This window comes from Leptodactylus fuscus, chromosome 11 (assembly GCF_031893055.1).
Source record: "Leptodactylus fuscus isolate aLepFus1 chromosome 11, aLepFus1.hap2, whole genome shotgun sequence".
Lineage (NCBI taxonomy): Eukaryota > Metazoa > Chordata > Amphibia > Anura > Leptodactylidae > Leptodactylus > Leptodactylus fuscus.
Genome location: NC_134275.1, coordinates 16848274 through 16874003, shown reverse-complemented (window position 1 = coordinate 16874003; position 25730 = coordinate 16848274). Strand labels below are relative to the sequence as shown.

The 25730-nt window shown below is 45.5% G+C and overlaps 1 protein-coding gene across 1 annotated transcript; it reads left to right on the top strand.

The window, feature by feature from the left end:
* The first annotated feature begins 10359 nt into the window (after positions 1–10359).
* Positions 10360–22729, top strand: YIPF6 (Yip1 domain family member 6). Its single transcript, XM_075259040.1, has 7 exons — positions 10360–10483; positions 14957–15085; positions 15651–15729; positions 16598–16640; positions 18274–18399; positions 20475–20632; positions 21489–22729. The coding sequence occupies exons 1-7, from the start codon at positions 10439–10441 to the stop codon at positions 21605–21607; spliced, it is 699 nt and encodes a 232-aa protein (XP_075115141.1). The 5' UTR covers positions 10360–10438; the 3' UTR covers positions 21608–22729.
* Positions 22730–25730: the final 3001 nt, after the last annotated feature.

Genomic DNA, 25730 nt, shown 5'->3' with positions numbered 1-25730 from the left:
GTGCTAGGTTACGCGGTTGAGCATCCATGGTGCGAATAAGTCCCACAGATTCTCTATTGGGTTCAAGTCCGGGGAATTTGCTGGCCAAGGTAGTACGGTAAGTTCCTTGAACCACACACGTACACTGCGAGCTTTATGACACGTCACATTGTCCTGCTGGTAGATGCCATCATCCTGAGGAAAAACAATTCACATGTAGGGGTGAACATGGTCCGCAAGGATAGATGCATACTTGTGTTGGTCCATCGTGCCTTCCACAATGATGAGTGCGCCCAGATGGCTGATGACACGTGCCTTCTGCCATTGGTTATTTAACGTTGACATGAGAAGTAGGCGGTGGTCACATTAATAGGACTGGACTGTGTATATAATACTAGAACATACGGTGTCATTTGGGTATGTTTTTAGCCTGCAACATTCCTAAAATGTTTTATTGCACCTGGTATTTTGGTAACATGCTGTCCCCTGCTGAATTCTGGCTGAGACTCCATCTGTTGTCTGGGGATTTATTATTTATCTAAGTCCGGCAAGAAGCAAAAATAGACAATAACAGAAAAGCTCCATCGGCTCTTAGATTACCGGGATTCCTGGGCCTCCATTACAGGAATGTAGAAAAACTTCTCTGACAGCCATTAGGAGGTAAGATCCTTTCATGTAAATGATAGTTTCATTAACCCTTCACTCAACAGGATCTTCAGATGTGGTTGTAGAAGGGCCGATGTAATAGATAAGGGGGCTCTGTTCAGATTTTTTATAAGTGCCCCCCAGATAATTTTATTTCCCCTTAACAAGCTCCATTTAAGGCCCCCCTGCCCCCTCAAACACCAATGTTACACAAAAAAACCCCAAAGAATACTCGCCTAACCGCGCTCCTACGGATCTGCACGCTCTGACCATAAAGATGTCTGCGGCGCGATGCTCATTGTGTTTCCCTGTCGCAGACGTCATCCATCGAAGGCTGAATAATGGAGGTCTGTGCTCCACTATTGTATTCAACCTTAGGGCACAGATAGCGTTGAAATCACTGCCTGCGGGCCAGAACAGCGGACATTACCCAAAATGTGGGACTGACTCGCTCAATCAATTGTATGGGTTTTTTTTATAAGTTTTGCTATTTTTGCAAAGTGACAACCCTTTTTGCAGAATTTTTTTGTCCTATTGCAACGTATTTGCCGTGAGAACGTTTTATTTTTCATGCGTAGACTTGAAATTTTTATGGATCCCATTTTGAGGAACATAACACTTTTTGATTGCTTTCTATAACTTTTTTCATGTTTAAGGGCTCGTTCACACAGGCACAGAGGGGGCAGATTATGGCACAGAATCCACGTCATAATCCGCCCCCTCACAATGGTGGTCTATGTAGACCGCTAGCTTACTTTGTTCCGTGAGCAGCATGTTGCCGCTCATGGAAAAAAAGAAGCAAGCTGCCCTTTCCTCAGGCGGATTCCGCGGCTCATTGAGCTGCAGCGTCTGCCTCGTGGCAGCAATCTCCGCACTAGGCCCATTCATTTGGCCCTACTCCGGAGTGGGAAGCCGCGACTACCAGAAGCTACGACAGTTGTGGCAGGTGGATTTTGGCCCTATTCTGTCGCAGCTTCCTGCATCAGAATCAGGACCAAAATCCGCCAACCGCACCCCATGTGAACGGGACGTTCTTTAAGCCCCTGGCTTCCTTGTAAAGGTATCAGACCCCTTGGTTTAGCTCTGAAACCTACAAGAAGAAGCCCCCTCCCTCCAAAACCCAAAGGCCCCGGCATGTATGTAAGTAAATACCTGGGATCGGCTGTCTGACGGATTCGGGCATTAGGAGGAGTAGACATCCGCGCACCCGTGTCTGTGAGAGTGACCCTGCCCTATTCTGCCACAAGTGACTGAAGGCAATAGCAGCGGAAAAAGCCCTACGGCTGATGAAAGTCTATACACCAGTCACTAATGGGTTAAAAACATTTGACATCGGATCAATTATTAGTTTCAGCCCTCCGGCATTTATCTGATATTTATATACGCTGATGACACAGACACCTAGCCCTCCCTTTATCTGATATTACGTCTACATTGGCCTTTATAGATCATACATTCCACCTAAAGGTAGGAGGCTGGCAAAAAAAACAACAAAAAAAACCTAAAACAAGACTTCATTCTCAAGCATTATAGAAAAATATAGCTTGGAGACAGGTCTTTGTGTGATGGAGCCCCCACTTACCATGGTGTCCTCTTAAGGTAAGTTCACACGGGGTTTTTTGGTCCGAAACCTGAGGCAGAGGCCGCCTCAGGTTCCAGACCAAAAAACGGGTAGCCATGACTGAATGCTGATGTAGTGCATCGGCATCCAGTCACGCACTCCACTCCGGATTAGGCCCAAAGGGAGTGTCTTCAGGAGGATGTCGTGAGGCAAATCCGCCTGATGAATGAACATCTTGCTTCTTTTTCCAGGAGCCGTTTGTTCCGGCTCCCGGAAAAAAGAACCGAACGGCTCCCATTGATTTCAATGGGAGCCGTCTTTTTGGTCAGGATTTTGAGGCAGATACGGCCTCAAAATCCTGACCAAAAAACCCTGTGTGAACTTACCCTTATGTTATAGAAGGGCCCACTACTAATGGCTTCCTACATACCACCTAAATCTAAACCCCTGAGTGCCAGATTATTTTTGTGACAAATGTGTTTGCTCAAAATACTGAGAAAGCTGTCGGAAAAGTCAAACAAGATCATGTGATATTTTTTTTTCCTAATTTCCCTTAGATAAAAATAAAATGCTCTGCTTGTGTCCTGAGTTACCATATATTACTCGTGAACACAATAAATAGACTGACCTTTAAAAATATCTTTGTAGGAATCTTAACCAGACTTGCCTCTGAAGCAGGGGTGTAATGTTTGCGGTTGCAGGGGGTGTGACCAGCCGGAGGTGGGTAAGAGGCCTACAACCAGCTGGAGATGGCCAGTGCCCTAAACCATGATATCTGTCGGAGAAAAGTGCAGTGGTGTGTATTTTTATTTAGTGTCTTCAATAAAAATCTGTTTTTTACCGATATAGGTTCAGCGCAGTTTTCTATATATATTTTTTTTGGGTTGTACCCAAACTGGTTTATTGTTTTATCTGTCGGAGAAAGCCTGGTTGAGGAGACCCCAGAGTATAATAATAGCAACAAAGCAGACGATCTAACCTCATGAATATTTGTACCAAATTTTGTGGGGGTCATCTGAAGCAGCTCTATGGAATATTATATACTGTGTGGATCCACTGTGGGGAGCATATTATACTGTGTAGGGCCACTGTGCAGCTCATTTTACTGTGTGGGGGAAATTGTGGAGCACATTAGGCCGCTGTGGAGCATATAATATTGAGCAGGGGCCACTGTGGAGCAGATTATACTGTGTGGGGGGCAACTGTGCAGCAGATTATACTGTGTGGGGGGCCACTGTGGAGCAGATTATACTGTGTGGGGACCATTGTGAAGCATATTATACTGTATAAGGCCGCTGTGGAGCATATAATAATGAGTGGGGGCCACTGTGGAGCACATTATACTGTGTGGGGACCATTGTGAAGTATATTATACTGTATAATATGCGCTTTAACTGCACAACGCTCCTCCTAAACACTCTCCTCCTGCTACTCGTGGACTTGGTGACTCTCCTTTAGTCAAATAGTGGTTTCCCCTGAAACAAGCATTTTTTCCCATAGACTATAATGGGATTCGATATTCGATTAAGTAGTCGAATATTGAGGCTCTACTCGAAACGAATATCGAATCTCAAATATTTCACTACTCGTTCATCTCTAATTACAAGTGATTAAAAAAAAACGTATTACTTAACTCTTACCAATTTAAATCCAGACAAGATTTTGGGTATCTTTAAGGCTAGGGCCGCGACCAAGGATCACCATGTCGTTTTATGACTCCTTCACCCGTGTTAGTGAATGGAATCACATTGTGCTCCAAGGTTGCACTGACTGTGACTTTTAGGCTGAGGCCCAGGGCCTTAATGGGCCACAGTAAAAAAAAAAAGCGGCAATGCATCACAGTTTTTCCCGCAGCACTTTTCACATAAAATCCGTAGACATTTCCTCTACGGATTTTCTGCTTCTATTATAACTATAGGGACATGGCAAACGTTTCCGTAGGTATAATTGACACGCTGCGATTTTCAAAACCATTGTTTTCCTTTGCAATCTGTGGATGGGATTCACTAGAATCTCATCCACTTTTCAGAGACTGTCATACACCATGTATTGTTCTGCGGCGTTTCCACTGTAGCCAAACCGCCCCGGCCTAATTCACAAAAAAGTCAAATATTGTTCGGCGTTTTTGCAAAAGCAACAGCACCCTCAGGGTCACATTGCAACTTGTGTGGCTCAAATGCTATCTTATGTGAATACTAGGCCTGCTAGGAGGCCATTACATGGAAGTATCATGTCACTCATACATACAGCAAATCCAAAAAGCGTGGGGTTCTTGCCCGTGTGCTTAAATGACATCTAGTGGCCAAAGTGAATATTGCAAATAGGGCAAATTTTACAACTGCTTTTTATTCTGATAACTGTGAAAACAAACAAAAGCAAACAAAAAATACACCTATGGAGAAAATACATTTTCTAATTATAGATTCTCTTTAAAGGGAGTCTGTCACCAAGAAACTTGAGGTTATGACTATCAGCTGTAGTCGAGTTTAACTGAAACAGCCCTTTAAGTGCCTTAAGAAAGGCCATTCTTCTCCTACCTTCATCATTCTGATCCACGCCGCCGATCCGGTGTTATTTAGGTTTTCACTGTATGCAAATGAGTTTTCAGACAGCACTGGGGGCGGTCCCTGTGCTCTCCGAAGACTCTCCAGCAACGCCTCCATCTTCACTGCATCTTGGTCCGCGTCTTCAGCCGAAAAAGCTGACGGCACATCTCTGTCGGCCATTTCCCTGTGGCTGAATGGATGCTCGTGTAAGAGGCCACAGGAAAATGGCCGACGGACCTTCTCAGTCGGGTCTTTCGGCTGAAGATGTGGCCGATGACGTGGCGAAGAAGCAGTCGGGGGAAGAAGATGGAGAGTCTTCGAACAGCACAGGGCAATCGGGAACGCCCCCTTTGCCTTCTGAAGACTCATTTACATATGGCAAAAAAATTAAATAACACCGGAACAGCAGCATGGATCAAAATAATAAAGGTAAGGGTGCATTCACACTGAGTATACGCTGACTGATTCTGAACGTTAAAACACAGTATAAAGCAGATCCCATTCACTTCAATGGGAGCCGGCATACGAGTGCTCCCCATTGAAATGAATGGGCTGCTTTTTTCTCTACAAGCGCTCCCATTGAAGTGAATGGGAAGCGCTCGCGTGTACGGCTCGGAATGAGCTGAGCGCTTACGCCGTGTGAAGGGGCCCATACACGAACCGAACACGCGAGCGCTTCGTATACGATCCTAAGCGCAAACTCTCATACGCCATATACGTGCCAGATCACGCGGCACGTTACATCGTGTGAAGGCTCCCTAAGAGAAGAATAACCTTTCTTAAGTCTATTCCAATGTAGTCTTAGTTCAGAAAGGGATTCTAATGATAGACTCCCTTTAACCCCTGTTGCTCTCATCCATCTTAGAGCAGGCAATGGACATTAACCCTTTCCTGACATCTGTCGTACTAGTACGGGTGTTTAAACATGGTGGCTGCTCGGGAGCTGGGCGGCCGCCCTAGGCGCCGGGTGTCTACTGTTTTATGCTGTAGACACTCAGCGCTAATGCCCGCGGTCAGTGCCCACAGCAATCATGGGCATTAACCCCTCTGGTGCCTCGGTCAAAGCTGACGGAGTTGCCATTTTCCTGGGGCCATTTTGTTGTAGACCGTGCATTTCTCTACAATAAAATGTTGCTTGAGCACGTGCACGGGATTTCAACCGCCTGGAGTGAAACCACAGAAAATTTAGGCGGTACAGGACGTGTGGAGGAGGAGGTTTTTTGGAGTACAAGCAACGGAGGGGCGTTTCAGAGATATGACGTAGGGGGTGTAAGCAGGACCTACCTGTATCCTGTGTAGTGGAGCATCATGGAGACCTGCGAGGTGCAGGGTGTAGTGAGGGGGAAGATACAGTAGGTGGACTGCAGGGAGTAGTGTAGAGGGAGAGAGATGTAAGATTTGGGGGAGAGGTGTGGGCGCAGGGTGTAGTTTGGGGGGGAGAGAATTGGGGTGCATGGTGAACTGTGGGGGTTGGATGTGGGGTGCATGGTGTACTGTGGGGGAGAAATGAGAAGTGCATGGTGAACTGTGGGGGAGAGATGTGGGACGCATGGTGAACTGGGGGGGGGGGGGAGTGTGAGGTGCTTGGTGAATTGGGGGGGAATTAGATCTGTGTTCCTTTAGGGGATGCCAAGCTATGGTTGATGCTTGGTGGATTTAGGTTAAGTTCACACAGGTTTTTTTGGACAGGATTTTGAGGCCATATCCGCCTCAAAATACTGACCAAAAAGACAGCTCCAATTGAAATCAATGGGAGCGGTTCAGTTCTTTTTTCCGGGAGTCGTTTGTTCCAGCTCCCGTAAAAAAGAACGGACATGCTCATTCTTCAGGTGGAGTCACCTCGCAACATCCGCCTGAAGACTCTGCCTCCTCCCGACTAGGCCCATTCATTTGGACCTAATCCGGAGTGGAGTGTTGAACTGGATGCTGGTGCACTGCACCGACATCCAGTTGCGGCTACCCGTATTTTGGACCGGAACCTGAGGCAGCCTCTGCCTCAGGTTCCGGTCCAAATTACCCCATGTGAACCCAGCTTAAGGTTTGTATAAGGGGCACAAAGAAACTCCTCCATTGGCGGTGCAGAGGTGATTGACAATGTACTTTAGGTTAAAGCCCCACATAGGGGGCCACAGCCAAAAAGCCCTGAAGGAAAAACCTCTGTGGAAACACATTGCGATCTTCCCACAGCGCCTTTCACAGAAAATGTGCAGTTTTCCTCTGCGGACTTTCTACTTTAGTTATACTTATAGGGAGTCTGCCAGCGTTTCCATGTGCTGCAATGTACAAAAACTCCCCAGGTATTTTTCTGATATTTGTGGATGGGATTCGCTAGACTCCTATCCACTTTGCAGGGCCTGTAAACGCTGCGGTTTTTGCTGTGGTGTTTCTGCCATGTTGGGCTTCAGCCTTAATAGACACATGGGGAGCTGTGGGAAACTTGTTTGGGGGGCTCTGAGCTGTGGAGTGCTTAACCCTATGGGGGTGCACTAGAGAGATGTAGAATGCTTGTGAGGGGGTGCACAGGAAATGTATGGATATTGGTGAAATGCTAGCATTGTTGGAGTAGGCTTATAGGAGCTATCTGGTCACCACAAGGTATCCCCTCCCCGTGGGCATCATGCACAGGGGTGATAAGAGTTTGGGTGTTTTGCACACCAGTCTGGCTGCTCTCCATCCATTTCAGTGATTTCAGACCACTGGAGAAAGCCAAAGTATAAAACAATGCTTGTTGGGACTAGGCAAGCCCTTTAAGGTTCATGGGGGATAGTAATATAGTATATAGTAATATAGTATTATAGTATTAAGGTTCATGGGGGATAGTGTGGGGGGTAAACTCCATAGAACTACAGGAGTGTACTGTACCTGCTCACGTAAGCGGCTACAAAAAAATGGCTGAGGTCCGCTGGCAAAGCCGACTTGCGCATGCGTTGAATTCTGACCCACCACGCGCCGAAAGAAAATGAAGAGGCCATTGCTGACAAAGATGGAGGCAGCGCTGCAAAGAGTTCTTTCGCAGCATTAGGGCCGCCCCCAGTGCTGTCTGAGTGCTGGGGCCCGCTCCCAGTGCTGTGAGAGCTTATTTGCATACCGACAAAAAACAGGATTTCAGGCGAACGGCGGCGCAGAGAAGACAACGAAACGTACGAGCTGAAGAGGCCGTTGCTGACGACACTGGAGAGAGTTCTCTCTCAGCATTGGGGACGCCCCCGGTGCTGTTTGAGCGCTGGGGCCCACTCCCAGTGCTGCGAGAGAACTAATTTGAATACAGACAAAAACCGGGATTTCAGGCAAACGGTGGCACAGAGAAGACAACGAAATGTAGGAGAAGAATAGCTTTTCTTAAGGCTATTCCCACGTGTTAGTCATAAAAAAAAATGCGTTTGAATGATAGGATCCCTTTAAAAAGTGACCTCTGAGTTTGTTCATGTTTTGCTGTTATTTTGTTGTTTTTACTTTATGTATTTTTTTTGGCCAAAAAATAAAATTTAATAAAAATAAGTGTAAATAGTGTTTTCTGAATGTCATAACTTTAATAGTAAGAAATCCACCAATTAGCTATAACTTACCCCACCCCCCACCTGTTGTGTCACCAAAGCAACTCTGACCCATCAAGGCACAACAAGATCTCTGTATACAGTGGTGGAAGACCTAGAACATGATGGAGTAAGGTTACGTTCACACTACTGTTATGCACGTCCGTTACTGTCATCTGTCATAGGATGAGAGCAACAGACATAGATGGAGCCTCCTCATCCTCCTGCGTCTGTTCCCATTGACTAGAATGTTAAAAAACCCCATTAAGGACGCTGTCTTCTGTCTCCTTTTTTCTGTCTCTTGTGTTTCTTACGTTATTTTTGTCAAGGAAGGAAAATGTCGGGTGCACGCAACTTATTCTGCAGTCAGAAAACTAAACCTAAATGATGGGAGCCAGAGGACGGACAGGAGACGGAGGAGAGACGGGAGACAGCGTCCATCATGTTGTTTACATTAGTGTTAACGGGAATGTTCACTGACTGTCTCTGTCCATTTGTCTGCTGCAGTTTATGTTCGTTGCTTTTAATCAGTTCCTGGATCCTGGATGAAGGTATTTTGGACCATTCCTCTTTACAAAACAATTCAAGTTCAGTTCAGTTTGATGGTCGCCGAGCATGGACAGCGGTGTTTTGGAACTTTGAGGAAAGAAAATTTATTCTAAAATGCTACTACCATCACTCGAATCAGAGATAAGTTTGAAGCTGATGGAACTGTTCAGGACGTCCATAAGAAGCGTTCCGGAAGACCACGTACCTCGACAAGCCCCATAAAAGAAGAAAGATTACTGGAAACGTTTCAACGAAGTCCAAGAAAGTCTTTGCGGCATATTTATGTGCGCGCATATTTGTGGTCCAGTACGTAGACAATGGGGCTGGGCCACAGAACTACCATTGGAGAAGCTAGACAATGTTGCAGACAGAAAAATGGAATGTGTGTGTGCATATATATGTGTATATGCACGCGCATATATACATATATGTGCGCACATACAAACATATGTATACGCACACAAATTACATTTTTCTGTCTGCAACATTGTCTAGCTTCTCCAATGGTAGTTCTGTGGCTCAGCCCCATTGTCTACATACTGGACCCTGCCTCTGTCCTATGGAGACATCTTGGGGCTTTTTGGATCTATGGAACCAGCTACCCCCAATGGCCAGGGGCGAGACTTCTGCACTACAAATACAGGAGGAAAGTATATTCATTTACACTCATAAATAATGATTCTGGAAGGGGGCAAATACTTTTTAAGTCTTATGTGCGTGCATGTGTGTGTATATATATATATATATATATGTGTGTGTGTGTGTGTGCGCATATGTATGCGTGTGTGCACATCTATAGGCACCCCACCCTGTATATGTGCGTGCATATATATATATATATACACACATATATATATGTGCGCGCACAAACACATATATTATATATATATATATATAAATATATATATGCACACAAAATCCTGCATGTCCGACCTTGTGTCCAGTTAAAAAAAAAAACGGTTTTGCCACGGAGACCAGAAGACGCACACGGGCGGACACTTTGCAAACCCATTCAAATGAAAAGTGACTGGCAGTTTTTGTCTCCTGTCCAGTTTCTCGGGCAGAGGATGGAAACCTGCAACGCGGAGAGCGGGCACAGGTGTGAACCCGCCCTAAGATACACTCAGCATAGTTTACTATACAATTGTATAGTGACTACTGGATATTAACGGAAAACAGCGGCTTCACTCACAAAACTGCTGCCGATGTTACAAGCCGCGCGGCTTCTGAGTAATACAGCGGTTATCTTCTACATAGAAGCAGTATACAGTACTACATAGAAGCAGTATACAGTACTACATAGAAGCAGTATACAGTACTACATAGAAGCAGTATACAGTACTACATAGAAGCAGTATACAGTACTACATAGAAGCAGTATACAGTACTACATTCACACCACACTGAGTAATGGTCATCTAGGGCGTCTGGTATTTAGTCACAACCATACAAGATACTGAGTCCAGAATTAGCTGGATGACGTCACCTTCTCCGCTCTCTAGGCTCTGAGCGCGCGCCAGACGTCACGTGTTAGTCGCTCGCCGGAAGAGGATGTTGTCCGCGTCTGATGACGTCACGTGATCCAACTCCACGTAGCTCCAGATTGATAGGAGTTGTAGGGAAACATGGCGGACACCGAGGAGAAGCAGGAGAACGGAAGCAAACAGCTGGTGAGCCTCCGGAGACTAAACACGGGCTTAATACCGGCTACACTAGCTGAGGCCGGCGCTGGCTGCGGACAAGCCGTGGTGTTGTATACAGTGTATGCCGTGTCAGGGAGCGCCGGGTATCATATAGTCCTGTGAGGGAGCAAAGCGGGCGAGTGTTTGTGTAGGGGAAGAGGAGGCAACTTGTACCCCATGTAAGGGTTAATCTGCTGCAGGATGTTCCCTGTGTAACGTCCAAATCCGCCATACCCTGTCTCACTCTAGCAGGCTCCATGTCATAGGGATCACTGGTGGTCCGCAGGCTCCATGTCATAGGGATCACTGGTGGCCCGCAGGCTCCATGTCATAGGGATCACTGGTGGTCCACAGGCTCCATGTCATAGGGATCACTGGTGGTCCGCAGGCTCCATGTCATAGGGATCACTGGTGGTCCGCAGGCTCCATGTCATAGGGATCACTGGTGCCCTGCAGGCTCCATGTCATAGGGATCACTGGTGGCCCGCAGGCTCCATGTCATAGGGATCACTGGTGGTCCGCAGGCTCCATGTCATAGGGATCACTGGTGCCCTGCAGGCTCCATGTCATAGGGATCACTGGTGGCCCGCAGGCTCCATGTCATAGGGATCACTGGTGGTCCGCAGGCTCCATGTCATAGGGATCACTGGTGGCCCGCAGGCTCCATGTCATAGGGATCACTGGTGGTCCACAGGCTCCATGTCATAGGGATCACTGGTGGTCCGCAGGCTCCATGTCATAGGGATCACTGGTGGTCCGCAGGCTCCATGTCATAGGGATCACTGGTGGTCCGCAGGCTCCATGTCATAGGGATCACTGGTGCCCTGCAGGCTCCATGTCATAGGGATCACTGGTGGCCCGCAGGCTCCATGTCATAGGGATCACTGGTGGTCCGCAGGCTCCATGTCATAGGGATCACTGGTGCCCTGCAGGCTCCATGTCATAGGGATCACTGGTGGCCCGCAGGCTCCCATGTCATAGGGATCACTGGTGGCCCGCAGGCTCCCATGTCATAGGGATCACTGGTGGTCCGCAGGCTCCATGTCATAGGGATCACTGGTGGTCCGCAGGCTCCATGTCATAGGGATCACTGGTGCCCTGCAGGCTCCCATGTCATAGGGATCACTGGTGGTCCACAGGCTCCATGTCATAGGGATCACTGGTGGCCCGCAGGCTCCATGTCATAGGGATCACTGGTGGTCCACAGGCTCCATGTCATAGGGATCACTGGTGGCCCGCAGGCTCCATGTCATAGGGATCACTGGTGGCCCGCAGGCTCCATGTCATAGGGATCACTGGTGGCCCGCAGGCTCCATGTCATAGGGATCACTGGTGGTCCACAGGCTCCATGTCATAGGGATCACTGGTGGCCCGCAGGCTCCATGTCATAGGGAGGGATCACTGGTGGCCCGCAGGCTCCATGTCATAGGGATCACTCGTAGCATATGACATCATAGAGACGTGTAAGTAATTTGGATGTTTTTAGTGTATGGGTACTGATGGCGCACAGGCTCCATGTCATGGGGATCATTGGTGGCCCATAAATTCCGTGCCATGGGAATCTCTATATGGCCCGCAGGCTCTGTGCTATGGGGATCTCTGGATGTTGGTTTGCAGGTTGAGATCAGGTGAAAAAAGCAGAAAGGCTCAGCTCTCTTCAGAGTGTATGGCTGCATAGAACCACCAGAACCCAAGGCACAAAGTGCTTCTTCTCCTTGGTTTTACAATGTCTCAGTACCCGGTACATCAAAACATCCATATCACTTCCATGTCCCCATGATGTATTATAATCCTTTGATTTTACGTTATTATTTATAGAGCACCATTAATTCCACAGTGCTGTAAATTTGAGGGTTTACATACGGTACACAAAATATATAAGAAAGTAGGTGTTGAGGGTTTGGACGTGTGACGTTTTACTGTAATAGGAGTTGTCAGTGAAGGTGTTTTCCCAGTAACTGCTTGTGTTCCACGGCTATTGGATATGTTTTTCTTTGCTGTGGGTCTCCCGAGTTCCCTGTGTGACCATCAATCCCCTGAGCTCTGTGACTGATAGAGCCCTGTATCCAGTGCTCTCTGTCTTCTAGAAAGGAATGGATTGGTGGTCTTGAATTGTTTATCTAATTGCTGAGCGCTCTAGCAGTCGTTCCCAGTCATCATACATGTAGCCTCTATCCTGTGGACAGGTGATACGTGTAAGCAGTGAGAAAATTCTTTCGAGCAACAAATATTTGCCTTCACAATCGGCTAACTCCTTATCCTTTTGGTTCATGCACAATTACAATCTTCTACACGTACCGTCATGGAGCTTGGAGCGTTCCCTGTTTTTTGGTGGAGAAGGAGATGTAGTTTGTGATGGTCAGATGTTTCTTTCCTCATACAGGTGCTCATGTAGTCTGATTAAATGCATATCTGATCTCTAAAGCAGACCAGGAGATTGTACAGATACGCTGGGGATGGAGCCATCAGTCGCTTATTCACATCCCTGTGTTTTTACTAAAATATGTGTGTTTATAGATCTAGACTAGATAGATAGGTTTATTTCAGCACAGATTTTATCATCTTGTTAATTCCAACTAAACACTTCAGTCAGTGCTGCCATCCAGTGGCCGAACAAGCTACACTTGTAGCTTTTCACTTTACTGCCTACCATCTGACACCAGGAGGCAATGGATATATAACAGGTCTTGGTGTACAGCTCAGACGTGAACAGAAAGCAGTCAGTAATATTACTTACACTAGGGTCATAGCTGGTTGGTGTTTCTGGTTCTGGTTGTCCACTTGGAGATGAAACGAACAAAAACCTAAGTGGTTTCTCGCGGCAACCTGCAGACTCCTTAGATTATAATGGGGTCTGTTGGGTGTTCGCCCGAAGAAGCACTGATTGCATTTTTCAAGCGAAGAGGGGAATGGCATCTCAGAACAGAGAGCCAGCATTGGTGTGAACCCAGCCTTACATAAAATTATTACATGTAGAATATGTAGTTTGCTTTACAGGTGACATCTGGCCGCTGCATCGACTATGAAATAAACCACACCGTGCATTTTATGTGGCATTTTTGGTGTAAGCCAAAACAAGGATTGGACACTGTACAGGTCTTTCCATGATTCCTTGCCTCTGTGTAGTCTCCACTTATAGTTTTGGCTTCTAATAACTGATACAAATCACCGATTGAAACACTGGTGAGAATAAGGAAGACACAGCAAAGCCCTGCTGAATGTGGACACAGAAAGTCAGGTGCATTTCCCTCTGTAAAATGGCTCAGGTGCGGCTCTTCTGGTGTTAGGAATGTTCACGAGTTTAAGGCTAAGGCCTGGTTCACATCTGCATTGGTAATCTGTTCAGGGGAGCCCGCATGGGGACCCTCCGAACGAACTACCGAATGCATTTGCAAGCGGTGTGCAGTGAAAGCACACGCACCCCATAGACTATAATGGGGTCCGTGTGCTTGCCGCGAGATCTCTGCAGGGAACATGCAGACAGGAAAGTACTTCACAATCTACTTTCCTGTCCACATGTTCCTTGCGGAGATCTCGTGGCATTATAGTCTATAGAGTCCGTGTGCTTTCACTGCACACTGCTTGCAAATGCGTTCGGGGAGTCCCCATGCAGACTCCCCGAATGGTTTACCTAATGCAAATGTGAACCAAGGGTAAGGCGCCACATTATTATTATTATTTTTTTTTTTCAGCTTTTGCTGCAGTTTTTTGCACCACAGCAAGCAGTAAATTGAGCGGAAGTATCAGAAGTACCTTTATATTTCCCATTCTTTCTGTAGCCACCTCTGAGTTTGGCTGAAAAAAACTGCTCTGAATAAAAAAAAAGCAGCTTTTCTTGAACACGAAGCATAAGGTTAAGACCCCACATTGCGGAAACGCAGCTTTTTTGTTGCAGATTTTTTTGCAGTTTTTTGCGCCAAAGCCAGAAGTAGATGGAGCAGAAGGGAGAAGTATAAGAGCTTCCTATTAGAGATGAGCGAGTACTATGTGAAACTCCCGTTTCGAATAGCAACCACCCATAGGAATGAATGGACGCAAAAGTCTGCGTGCCGGCCGCTTCCATTCATTCCTATGGGTGCGTGCCTTTTGAAACGGCTGTTTCGAATAGTACTCACTCATCTCTACTTCTTATATATTTCCCATTCCTTCTTGGTTTTGGGTCAAAAAAACGCAGCAAAATCTGCAACAAAAAAAAGCTGCATTTCCGCAACGTGAGGCCTCAACCTAAAATGGGTTTCCATGTAGGTTGTTTTCATGGGACATTTGGATGGGATTTGTTTAGCTTGTATCATTTCCATTCTGATGGTCAGTTCTCTCTCTGGACATATGCGTCACTTTTATTTATTTTATTTCCCTTCTTTTGCATGAATATACATTAGAGATGGCGAGGCATTTTGGAAAATAAAATGCTTTGTATTCAGACAACAGTCCTGGTTGTTGCTTTATTGTTCTCTTTTCTAGTTTGCAGGGTTGTCAGATGTCTCCATATCAGGGGATATTCCCGTGGAGGGGGAGATCACTGTTCCCATGGCCTCGCAGTCACAGGAAGACGATTTTTCGACATTGGATGAACCCGTTAGAGACACCATTGTAAGTGAGAAACATTAAATAACAGGATTCTGCTTCATCATAAAGCAGTGGATGACTATAGAGCAACACTATGTAGTAGGGACTAGGCCAGGTCATTTTTTAAATTCATTACAGGATCAGAACAATGGACTGAAACCTTGACAGAATGAAGGATACAGCTGGAGCACTTTCATTTGTGTCTTTCATCATGGCTTCCAAAAGTTTAGAAAAAAAACGGAAGCCTTTGTACATTTTCTCCAATACAGGATAAAATTCTGCACACAGTGTGAACATAGCCTTAGTGGGTAGCAATATATTGGCATCCTTTGTAACAGACTTGGAGAAACACACATAGCATGCTGGCAGGTCTCAGTAATTACAACACGAGGCGTGTACAGGATTCTTCATGCATCGCAGGGTTGTCTCGATAACTGTATACCATCCAGCACACTGCTCAATTGCATCCACTATATATATATATATATATATATATATATATATATATATATATATATATATATATATATATATATAGTATTTAGCTTTTACCAGTTCTGAAATTTGCAACTGTTTCCTGCCATTTCAGATGCGGGACTTGAAAGCAGTTGGTCAGAAGTTTTTTCATGTTATGTACCCCAAAAAGAGTAACGCCCTCCTGAGAGACTGTAAGTATTGAGCTACAACGTCACCATCTGCATTTTAGCTCCGGTTCACATATTGTTGACAGATTCATTTCTATCCATCAGGATTTTCCAAGCATTTATAGAGGAAACAATTGTAATAACACTATACACACACCACTTACACATATATATATATATATATATATATATACACACACACACACACATATTCATTTAAAGGGGTTGTCCCATGAAAAGAATCCTATCTATACTGCTAGTTTATGTGGATTTAAGGCTTTTCCTAAATACATTGGCTTATCAAAAATGTATTCACTTCATTGTTGACACTGGCCCTTGGGATTATCTGCTCATTTGTCAAGTGGCCTAGCTGCCTGCTCTTGGGGGGGGGGGGGGTCTTTCAAGCAACGAGCTCCTCATATAGGGGAGGGGGAGGAGAGAGCTCCGGGATTACTGTGCTGTCTATCTTCAGCTTTTCCAGTTATCAGCCGGTTTAATTGAATTTGGCTGATAAGGGCTGAGATAAGGAGTCTGTTACCTCTGTATGTAATGCAAGCTGACTCAAATCCCGCTCTGCTACATCAGTTTCCACATCAGCGTCATACTGTGGATCATAGCAGAGCAAGTGAAACCCTGCCCACCAATGTGCGAGAAATCCAGGAAGTGAAGAGAGCACAGAGCCTTCAGGCTGCAGAACAAGAGTTATGGGAATACCCCTTTAATGGTACAATGACAGAAATTTCTGCCACAAATGTGCGGTGTGTGAACATATATTTTTTTTTCCTTCTTTTGACTTCTGCTTTTGAGGACAAAACTGTTCAGTGTGAATAAGAATCTAGGTTATTACTGCTTACACCTGGTACTAATGCTGCTGTGATCTTGTCTGTTTTAGGGGATTTATGGGGCCCTCTTGTGCTCTGTGTCTCACTTGCATTGTAAGTATCTGGTTTTTTTTTTTTTGTTAAATAAGTCTTTCACGAGCTGGCACTCTACTATATATCAGACTGCTGTTCGTCTGGGTTCACACAGTGCAGTTCTGTTAGTTTTTTTTGTTTTTTTCTCTAAGCATCTATTGACTAAAGACTAACATCATTTCAGCTGTAAGCCCATGATCACTGAATTGTAAAATGGGGATACCCGTATATTTCGGACTATAAGACGCACTTTTTCCCAAACAATTTGGAAGGAAAATGGGGGGGGGGGTCTTATAGTCTGAATGTGGGTGTTGGATGGGGAGGAGCGGCATCGCTCCACTCCTGCCTCTGGTGGCTCTCTGCAGTGGCAGGAGTGGGACAATGTGCGGCCCTGGACTTGCCATAGCTACAGGGTCTCCGCTGTAATGTACAGCGGAGACCCAGAGCTAATGCCCAGGCATTACTACCCGTAAGGCTCTGCCCTTTAAGGTGTTAAAGGGATTCTATCATTTGTAAAATTCATTTTTAGCTAAACATATGCCTGAATAGACTTTAAAAAAAGCTATTCATGTACTGCCCCTACTACTGCAACTGACCCCACCGTTTCTTTTAAAAACGAAAAAGTTGTGTATGTAAATCATCCCCACGGAGCACAATGGGTGTTCTCCAGGGCCTACGAGCACCCCCCCCCCCCCCCCCCCCGCATCATATCTCTGAAAACGCCCCTCCACTGCTTGTGTTCCGTATGCCGTCCTCCTGCAGACATCCTGTACCGCCCTGTCTTCTCCATTCTCGTTCCGGCTGTTGAAATCGTGGGTATACGCAGTACCGCTCCGTTCTGGAGGAGGAAGAGGGCATATGGAGCACAAGCAGTGGAGGGGCGTTTTCAGAGGTATGACGCGGGGGGTGCTCGGAGGCCCTGGGGAACGCCCAGGGTGCTCCGTGGGACTGATTTTTGTTACTTATATGGACCCGTAGCTATAACATGCTTTTCTATATTGTCAGATTTGGTTTAGTAGCTGACTTCTATCAGTATTTAGAGCGGGCAGCATGGTGGCTCAGTGGTCAGCATCGTTGCCTTTCAGCTTTGGGTTTGAATCTGACCAAGGGAACATTTGTATGTAGTTTGTATGTTCTTCCCACATGCCAGAATATACCGTTGGCTGAATTGGCTTCTTGTAAAACAACTGACCCTTGTGGGTGTTGGGGATCCGCTCCTGTATGGTCCCTGCTCCACAACGTCAAAAGTGCAGAAAAGTGCATGAGAAATATTCGCCATATAGTTGTGTTATTAAAGGGGTTGTCCAGGATAAGCACTTTTTTTTTTTTTTTAATTTAATAGACGTATCCCCTGATTTGTAAAGTGCTGCAGATAATGCTGGTGCTATATAAATTATTATAATGATATGAGGCTGGGGGAGTTGGAAAAAAAACAAATAACGTATCCACCTCCCCCAGCGCTCCGCTGTCCAAAGCATCAGGAACAGATCATGCTCGGAGACACTGGATCAACACAGATAGGGGAATATGTTTTGTTTTGTTATTTTTAAACCTTTTCACAAAGTGCTTTATCCTGGACATCACTTTGTAAATTTCTTTGTCTACACCAGACTAGAAATCAATACCTAAATATTTTTTATTGTCCTTCTCAAAGAATGCTTCAAGGTAACTATGCAGACAGCAAAGATGATGGCGGCCCCCAGTTTGCTGAAGTGTTTGTTATCATCTGGTTTGGGGCAGTGGTCATCACACTAAACTCCAAGTTGCTTGGCGGAACTATGTATGTACATATTATTATTATTTTTATTTATTAAATTTTTTTGTTCTTGCATGTAGTTGAGTTTGACAGCAAAGCATAAATCACAAGTACAGGCTCGTTCACATCTGCGCCCGGGACTCCGTTCTGCAGGTTTCCGTTTCCTGCACAAAACAGAGGCAGGAGACGGAAACCTGCCGGCATCGTTCCAAACCCATTCATTTGAATGGGTTTGAAAAGTGTCCGGCCGTGAGCACCGGTGAGCGTTTTATGCTCTCCGCGGCGAAACCGTTTTTTTTTAAACCGGACATAAAGTTGGACATGCAGTATTCTGTGTCTGGTTTAGAAAAAGAAAACGGTTTTGCCGTGGAGAGCTCAAAACTCTCACCGGAGCTCACGGTCGGACTCGGCATGACAGGTAAACCTGATAACGGAGTCCAGACGCTGGTGTGAATCCAGTGTACAGCTGACATCTAATTTTGACTTTTACATTGTGATACAGGAAGAATCTTACATGGTTATATACATTAAGATTGAAGAAAAAAAAAAAGTCACAGGTCTAACACGTGTAATCCTACAGTGCTGATCCAGAGGAAATAAAAAAATGTAACAAGAAAAATTTCTCAACATTAGGGGAAACATTTGTCTCCAAATATAGCAATGGCAATAAATCTCTGGATCGACTTCTAATCTCCAGAAATCTAATTCCGATGAAATGTACAAGCAGCAGAGCTGTCATAATCCCCATTAATGTCGTTTGTTATTAGAGAAGTTTGTTGTTAGAGATGAGCGAACACTGTTGGGATCAGCCGATCCGAACAGCACGCTCCCATAGAAATGAATGGAAGCACCTGTGATGCTGACTTTGCCAGCGGCCGGCAGGCGTCACAGGTGCTTCCATTCATTTCTATTGGAGCGTGCTGTTCGGATCGGCTGATCCCAACAGTGTTCGCTCATCTCTACTTGTTGTCCTTTTGTAAATGCTGACGTAGTTTCTGCCCCTATTACCTCTGTGGTAGGGCATTCTATAGTCTGACCACTGTTCACTTCTATATTGTGCATGTCCCTGGTCTTTCGAGCAGTTCCTTGAACAGAATAAAGTACATTATTGACCACAGGTATACTTATGCACATGCATTAGATAACCTATTGAAAATTGGATTTTAAAAACAATCCTGAAATCTCAAGATCGGCTCAACCCTACCTATAAGGCTCAATTCACATTGAGTGGTGGGTGTTGGTCCGACACATTTCCATCTAAAATTATTGAATGAAAAAGTCTCGCCAACCCAATTTGCCCCCCAACAATTTCTGTTAAATAGAATGGACATCCGAATGACCCCATTATAGTCAATGAGGTCCCTCTGGCTCCATCAATGGTCTCCGTTGAACCTTCTCTGGCAGTTCCTATTACAAGGACTAAAGATGGCCACTGTTGGGGCCATTGTTAGCCCCCTGGTTTCTGTAGCATCCCGTTGGCACCCTGCCATCATGTTTCAGGGTGCTGATGGAGGTGTCTGACTAACCAAGCCCTTAGATGCTGCGGTCACTATCGATTGCGACATCTTAGGGGTTAAACAGCTGAGTTCGGTGCTATCACTATACCAGCTGGTGCGGCGGGAAGACTGCTTGTCATTGACAGCTGATTTCCCAGTAATCCCACTGACTCTCCTATACATACAGGGGCACTTGTTACCTACATTCCTTGTTCTGCAGGTACAGGAAAATGTGCAAAGGGGTTGATAATCTAGTTGTCCACCCTTGAACCCTCACTAACTCTCCCATATCCTTTTTTGAATGAGGTGCGACACCCCTGGACCCCTGCTAATCAACTATGGGAAGGGTCTCATGGGTGTAATATGACCTGGGAGTCAGGACCCCACTCCTATGGTCATTGCTGAAAAGATTAGAAAAATTGGGACTAACAGAGATCCTTTTGGGAATCGATTGATAAGTCGTTGCTACAACTGAAATACAGAACAATAAACTAATAGAAGACAATATGTAAATCTCCTAGTAATACGACTACTAATAAGAAGTATTACTGGTGCAATAAGTCTTTTTTTTGCTGTAAAATTGCTTTATCATTTCTCTTCCAGATCTTTCTTCCAAAGCCTGTGTGTGTTGGGGTATTGTATCCTGCCCCTGACAGTGGCCATGTTGGTGTGTAGGCTACTGCTATTGGCAAGTGTAAGCCTGACAACGTTCATCCTGCGACTGGTCATAGTGACTGCCATGTTTGGCTGGTCTACTTTTGGTAAGCGTTATACACTGCAGCTTCGCTTATACTGATATGTCACTTTTATATATTTACTAGCATGTGCCCGCGACTTCATCTGCGTGTTGTTGTTGGCAGCGCGAGTGCGTATACGCCTGCAATTGTTGCTGGTGATGATCCGCCTGCGCCCGTGTCTTGGATATGCTACATCTGTGTATATAGGCAGTATACCCAGGTGCGCCCCGACCCCCCCCCCCCCCCCCCACGTGCGCCATATACACCTGATGACCAGATTTAGGGGTTATATGACTTAGATGTTCTGGAAGGGAAACGGTGTCGGCGCTTCATTATTTTTACAGTGGATCCCCTGTAGTGTCCTACACAGTCAGACAGATGGGGTAGGTACATCTGCTGTTCAGTATACGGTTAATAGGATTTTGTGAGGTATAGCATAGCAATAGGGGGTGCAATGGCAGCAGTAGTGAGAGAGCCCCAAATGTTCCACTGTCCTATAAAATAAGCCACTATTCTAAATGGCAATAGGTAGGGTCTCCTGTACAGGTTTGGGGTCCACCAGCTCCAAGTGACGCCTCTCCAGATAGGTCAATAAATTGGTTGTATTTACCATTCGGAGATCGGGAACCCCTGCCTAGTCACGACCTCACCCCCCTGTATAAGACTGGGACATCTAATAGTATAGATCACTATAATGCAAGGAGTCCAGTCTCCTGGTGTATGGATCAGATTTTCCGGCTCCTTGTGCGCTTGAGGCCGACAGCCGCTGGGATTACAAGGAAGCTTGTCGTCTACATGCTAACCTCTCAATACATCTTTCTGTTGTGCATGTAAAATTGGACAAACTAAAGCCCCCAAATTGACCATTTTTCTCTTGCAGCCTCCACTGCCTTCCTGGCAGACAGCCAGCCACCCAACCGGAGAGCCTTGGCCGTCTATCCCATATTCCTCTTCTATTTTGTCATCAGCTGGATGATCCTGACCTTCAACCATTCTTAGCTTTAGTTCTGATGAATATTTCGCCATTACGATGGACTTAAATAGGCTTGAAGAATTGGGACTCTGTTGGTAGAAGGAAGACCACACGATATCCGTATGTAAATGGCCACCGACGACGCGAAGGAAGTAGGAAAAACACATTGGCGTGTGTGGGAGTCCAAGAAGCTTTTGGTGTAGTTTGTTTTGTATATAGCCCTGCACTAATTCTATAGATATCTGCTCTGTTCCCATACTACCCATCTGCATTATTGGAGATTGTGAGGTCCAGATCTCTCGCAGCGCGTCTATTCCTGCTGTATTGGGAGCTTTTACTAAGATACATGCAATATATATTTTCATTACAGTCTTGGGGTCCTTCTCTAGACCTCGGACATCACCTGGCGTCTTACATGCGTTTCTTAGGCAAAGGAAGGAGGTAAATAATTGCACAAATGGCCGTGAAGTGCACATACAATATATGGTAACATAAAAAACAACAACATCATATAACTATAAATCTAAACCTTGCTTTAGACACTTTCATCAGCCAACGAAGCGTTCATGGAATTACCGAAGGAGACCGACAAAGCAGAGAGTTTACATACATGTGTTTAAAATGTATGAATCCAATCAGATTACATTGAAACAGCCAGTAGAGGGCGCCGCACACAACACTGTTTAATGTCCACGTGTGAATGTTACGCATATGAAGAATAAGACTGAAGCTGTAGGCCGGATTATGTAATGGATGGACGTAAGTGCACGGAGGAATCTGTGCCATAAATGGGACTATGCATTGCTTTAGGCTGGGGACACTGGGCTTGTAGGTGAAGTATAAGGGATGGCATTTAAGCAAAGTCTATCCGCATGCTGCGATGTAAACCTGCAGTGCCAAGTGGCTCGTACTCCAGGTTTTATGACGCAGCATGCGGCACGTTTTACCAGGCAAAAGCCATCTGGTCTCAGGTGGTTTTTGTTGCAGTGACGATATACTGGTGAATGTCCCACCCTTACCCTCGTGTGGGGCCTAATAAGTATATTCTATTACTACTGTGCATATTTCTTTTCTTGGGGGCGGTAGCACATTGGAGAGCGGTCAGCTGTGAATTTCTTTACATGATTTGTTTTAAATTAAATGGTATAATGCAATCTATATTTATAATTTATTAAACTTTTTTTTTTTTTTAATATTATCAAGTGTCTGTTCCTTCTTCAAGCTACAATCGAAAGGAAAAAGAGCATATAACAAAACAGCAGAATATAATGTGGGGTGGTTGTCCCAAATAACCTTAAAGGGATCCTATCATTGGATACCCTTTTTTCTAACACGTAGGATAGCCTTAAGAAAGGCTATTCTTCTCCTACCTTTAGATGTCTTCCCCACGCCGCTGTTCGGTAGAAATCCCGGTTTTCTTCGGTATGCAAATGAGTTCTCTCACAGCACTGGGGGCGGGCCAATGCTGCGAGAGAACTCACCAGCGCCGCCTCCATCTTCTTCAGGAACGGGCTTTCCCTGTGTCGTCTTCTGTCCTCGGTTTCAATCTTCTAGGCCTCGGGCAGAGCCGACTACGCATGTCCGGGCCACAAGAAAATGGCCGCTTATTGTGTAAGCAGCTATGTTCTTGTGACCCGGGCATGCGCAGTCAGCTCTCCCCGAAGCCTAGAAGTTTGACCGCCCGTGCCGGAAGAGGCCATTCCTGAAGAAGATGGAGGCGGCACTGGAGAGTTCTCTCGCAGCATTGGAGCCCGCCCCCAGTGCTGCGAGAGAACTCATTTGCATACTGAAGAAAACCCGGATTTCTACTGAACGGCGGCGCGGAGAAGACATCTAAAGGTAGGAGAAGAATAGCCTTTCTTAAGGCTATTGCTACGTGTTGGCCAGAAAAAAAAGGGTATCCAATTATAGGATCCCTTTAACAGATTTGCAGACCAGTTCCTATTGCAGGATTAGCAGGTCAGTGCCATAAAGGAAAATACCCCGGCTGCCAGTCACTAGGTGGGGGTGACAGTCCTAAAATAGAGTCCATGCCACTCACCAGTGACGACCCTCCAACTACAGATACCAGCATATCCTGAGAGCCGCTGAAGTGTAAGTGCAGTGTGGTGCTGCTGTCTATGGGACATGCTTTGGGGGAAGGGGTTGCCGCAGCTATCCAAAAATTGCTGCAAAATGCTGTGGGAATACATTACATCTGCTATGTCTGAATATACCCCAAGTGCTGTGTATAACCTGTGGTACTTACTCTTTTAGAGGATGCTCACCATTGTTACTTTATAGCAAATAAACCAACACAATACTACGCTGTGAAAGGTATCTATAACAAATTACAATACATATTTTATTCTCTATCCAATGCAAGTATAAGGTCAGAGGATAATCATACACAGTAGGGAGAGTGCATGCCTACATAGGCGTACGGAGACTTACAAGTCATTCCTGCTCCGCTAGGGATTCTGGGTAAAAAATACGCAAATCTATTCTAGGATGTAATTAGGAGAACAGTGCACTCTGTATGCTAGAGAATTAATAGTTTGGCAATAAACCCCGCATCATGTCAGTAGGCTTATTAACTAAGTCATGCATGATGTTAAGGGGGCTGTCCCTAGAGGGTGGCATACAGAGACACTGTCCTCCTAATTACATCCTGGAGAATAGATTTGCATATTTTTTACCCAGAATCCCTAGCGAAGCAGGAATGACTTGTAAGTCTCCGTACGCCTATGTAGGCACACACTCCCTAATGTGTATGATTATCCTCTGACACTGGTCTATAGTTTCTCACTCTGCCAAACTAGTATCCCTGCGCTATGCTGAGGAGGTCTAAAAGACCGAAACAGCGCTGTCCATAGCTGGGAATCTGTTCCTTTTGGAATAGAAATACTAGTTTGGCAATAAATCCTGCATCATGTCAGTAGGCTTATTACCGGTAACTGAGTCATGCATGATGTTAAGGGGGCTGCCCCTAGAGGGCGGCGTACAGAGGCACTGTTCTCCTAATTACATCCTGGAGAATAGATTTGCATATTTTTTATCCAGATCAAGTATAGTAAGAACTGGTGACTCTTGTGACATTCTCAGACGTACATAAAGCAAGCACTCATGTGCCTACACATATACATCAGCTACATAGCAGTACACTGTTAGAAGTACACAGCACCTGGAGATAATAGGATTATACCAGACGAGAGGCTAAATCACATAACACATGACATGGCAAATAATCAGTCCCAGTTCAGACATAATAGATTGTAATGGGGTTCTGTTCATGCCCGGGGATTGGTTTATAGTGTTAGCTTGTAAGTGCATTACAATTCTACCGTCTGTGATGTGCATTAAGATGAATAGAGCAAAATAAAATCCTTACCACTCAGTGTTTGTATGGAAACTGCTAGATCAGTCCCATCTCCACCAATAGATGTGATGGCTTCACATAGTGATGTGCAATACGGCCACAGGACACAATGTTATCCTTTCTACAGTTCTTAGTGGATTTGGGTGAAAGGGCCTCTGGCCTCCATGAGGCATTCAGCAGCTACATGTGAGGACATGATGTCATGGCTCAGCCCTCACCTGCACGGCTCCCTGTGTGTTATGTGCAGTCTCCCTGGAAGAATCTAGTAATACACGGCTGTGTATCGGCACACAGTGACTGGAGGACCTTACTGAAGTTCTGCACTAACAGTATAGAGGTATATGGGACTATTAACTTCTGGCTGCGCTCTCTGTGATGACAATGGATGTGACCAAAATTGCCATGAAGACTCCACCGTGTGCCAAACAGAGGACACTAAGGTAAGCTTAAATAAAGAATACTTTCATTGTAATGTTAATTGTCAAATGTGATCTGGAATAGTCGCCAGAGCTGTGTTGTCCTGTACAGGGCTCCACATCTGCTTCTCACATGGCCATACTTACCTGGTTACTGCTGCCATATCAGTGTCTGCTCTGCTGCCCCTCATCGGCAATGATGTTCCATACACACGTGTGACTACTGTAGTCAGTCAGTGGCCTCCGTAGTCACAAGCCGTTCACCATCAAATACTAATATCGCGTTTGCTGCATACAGAGGACCAAAGCTGCTATTGAGCACTCATAAATCCATATGGTCCTAAGTAGAGATGATCGAGTAGGTATCTGATAGAA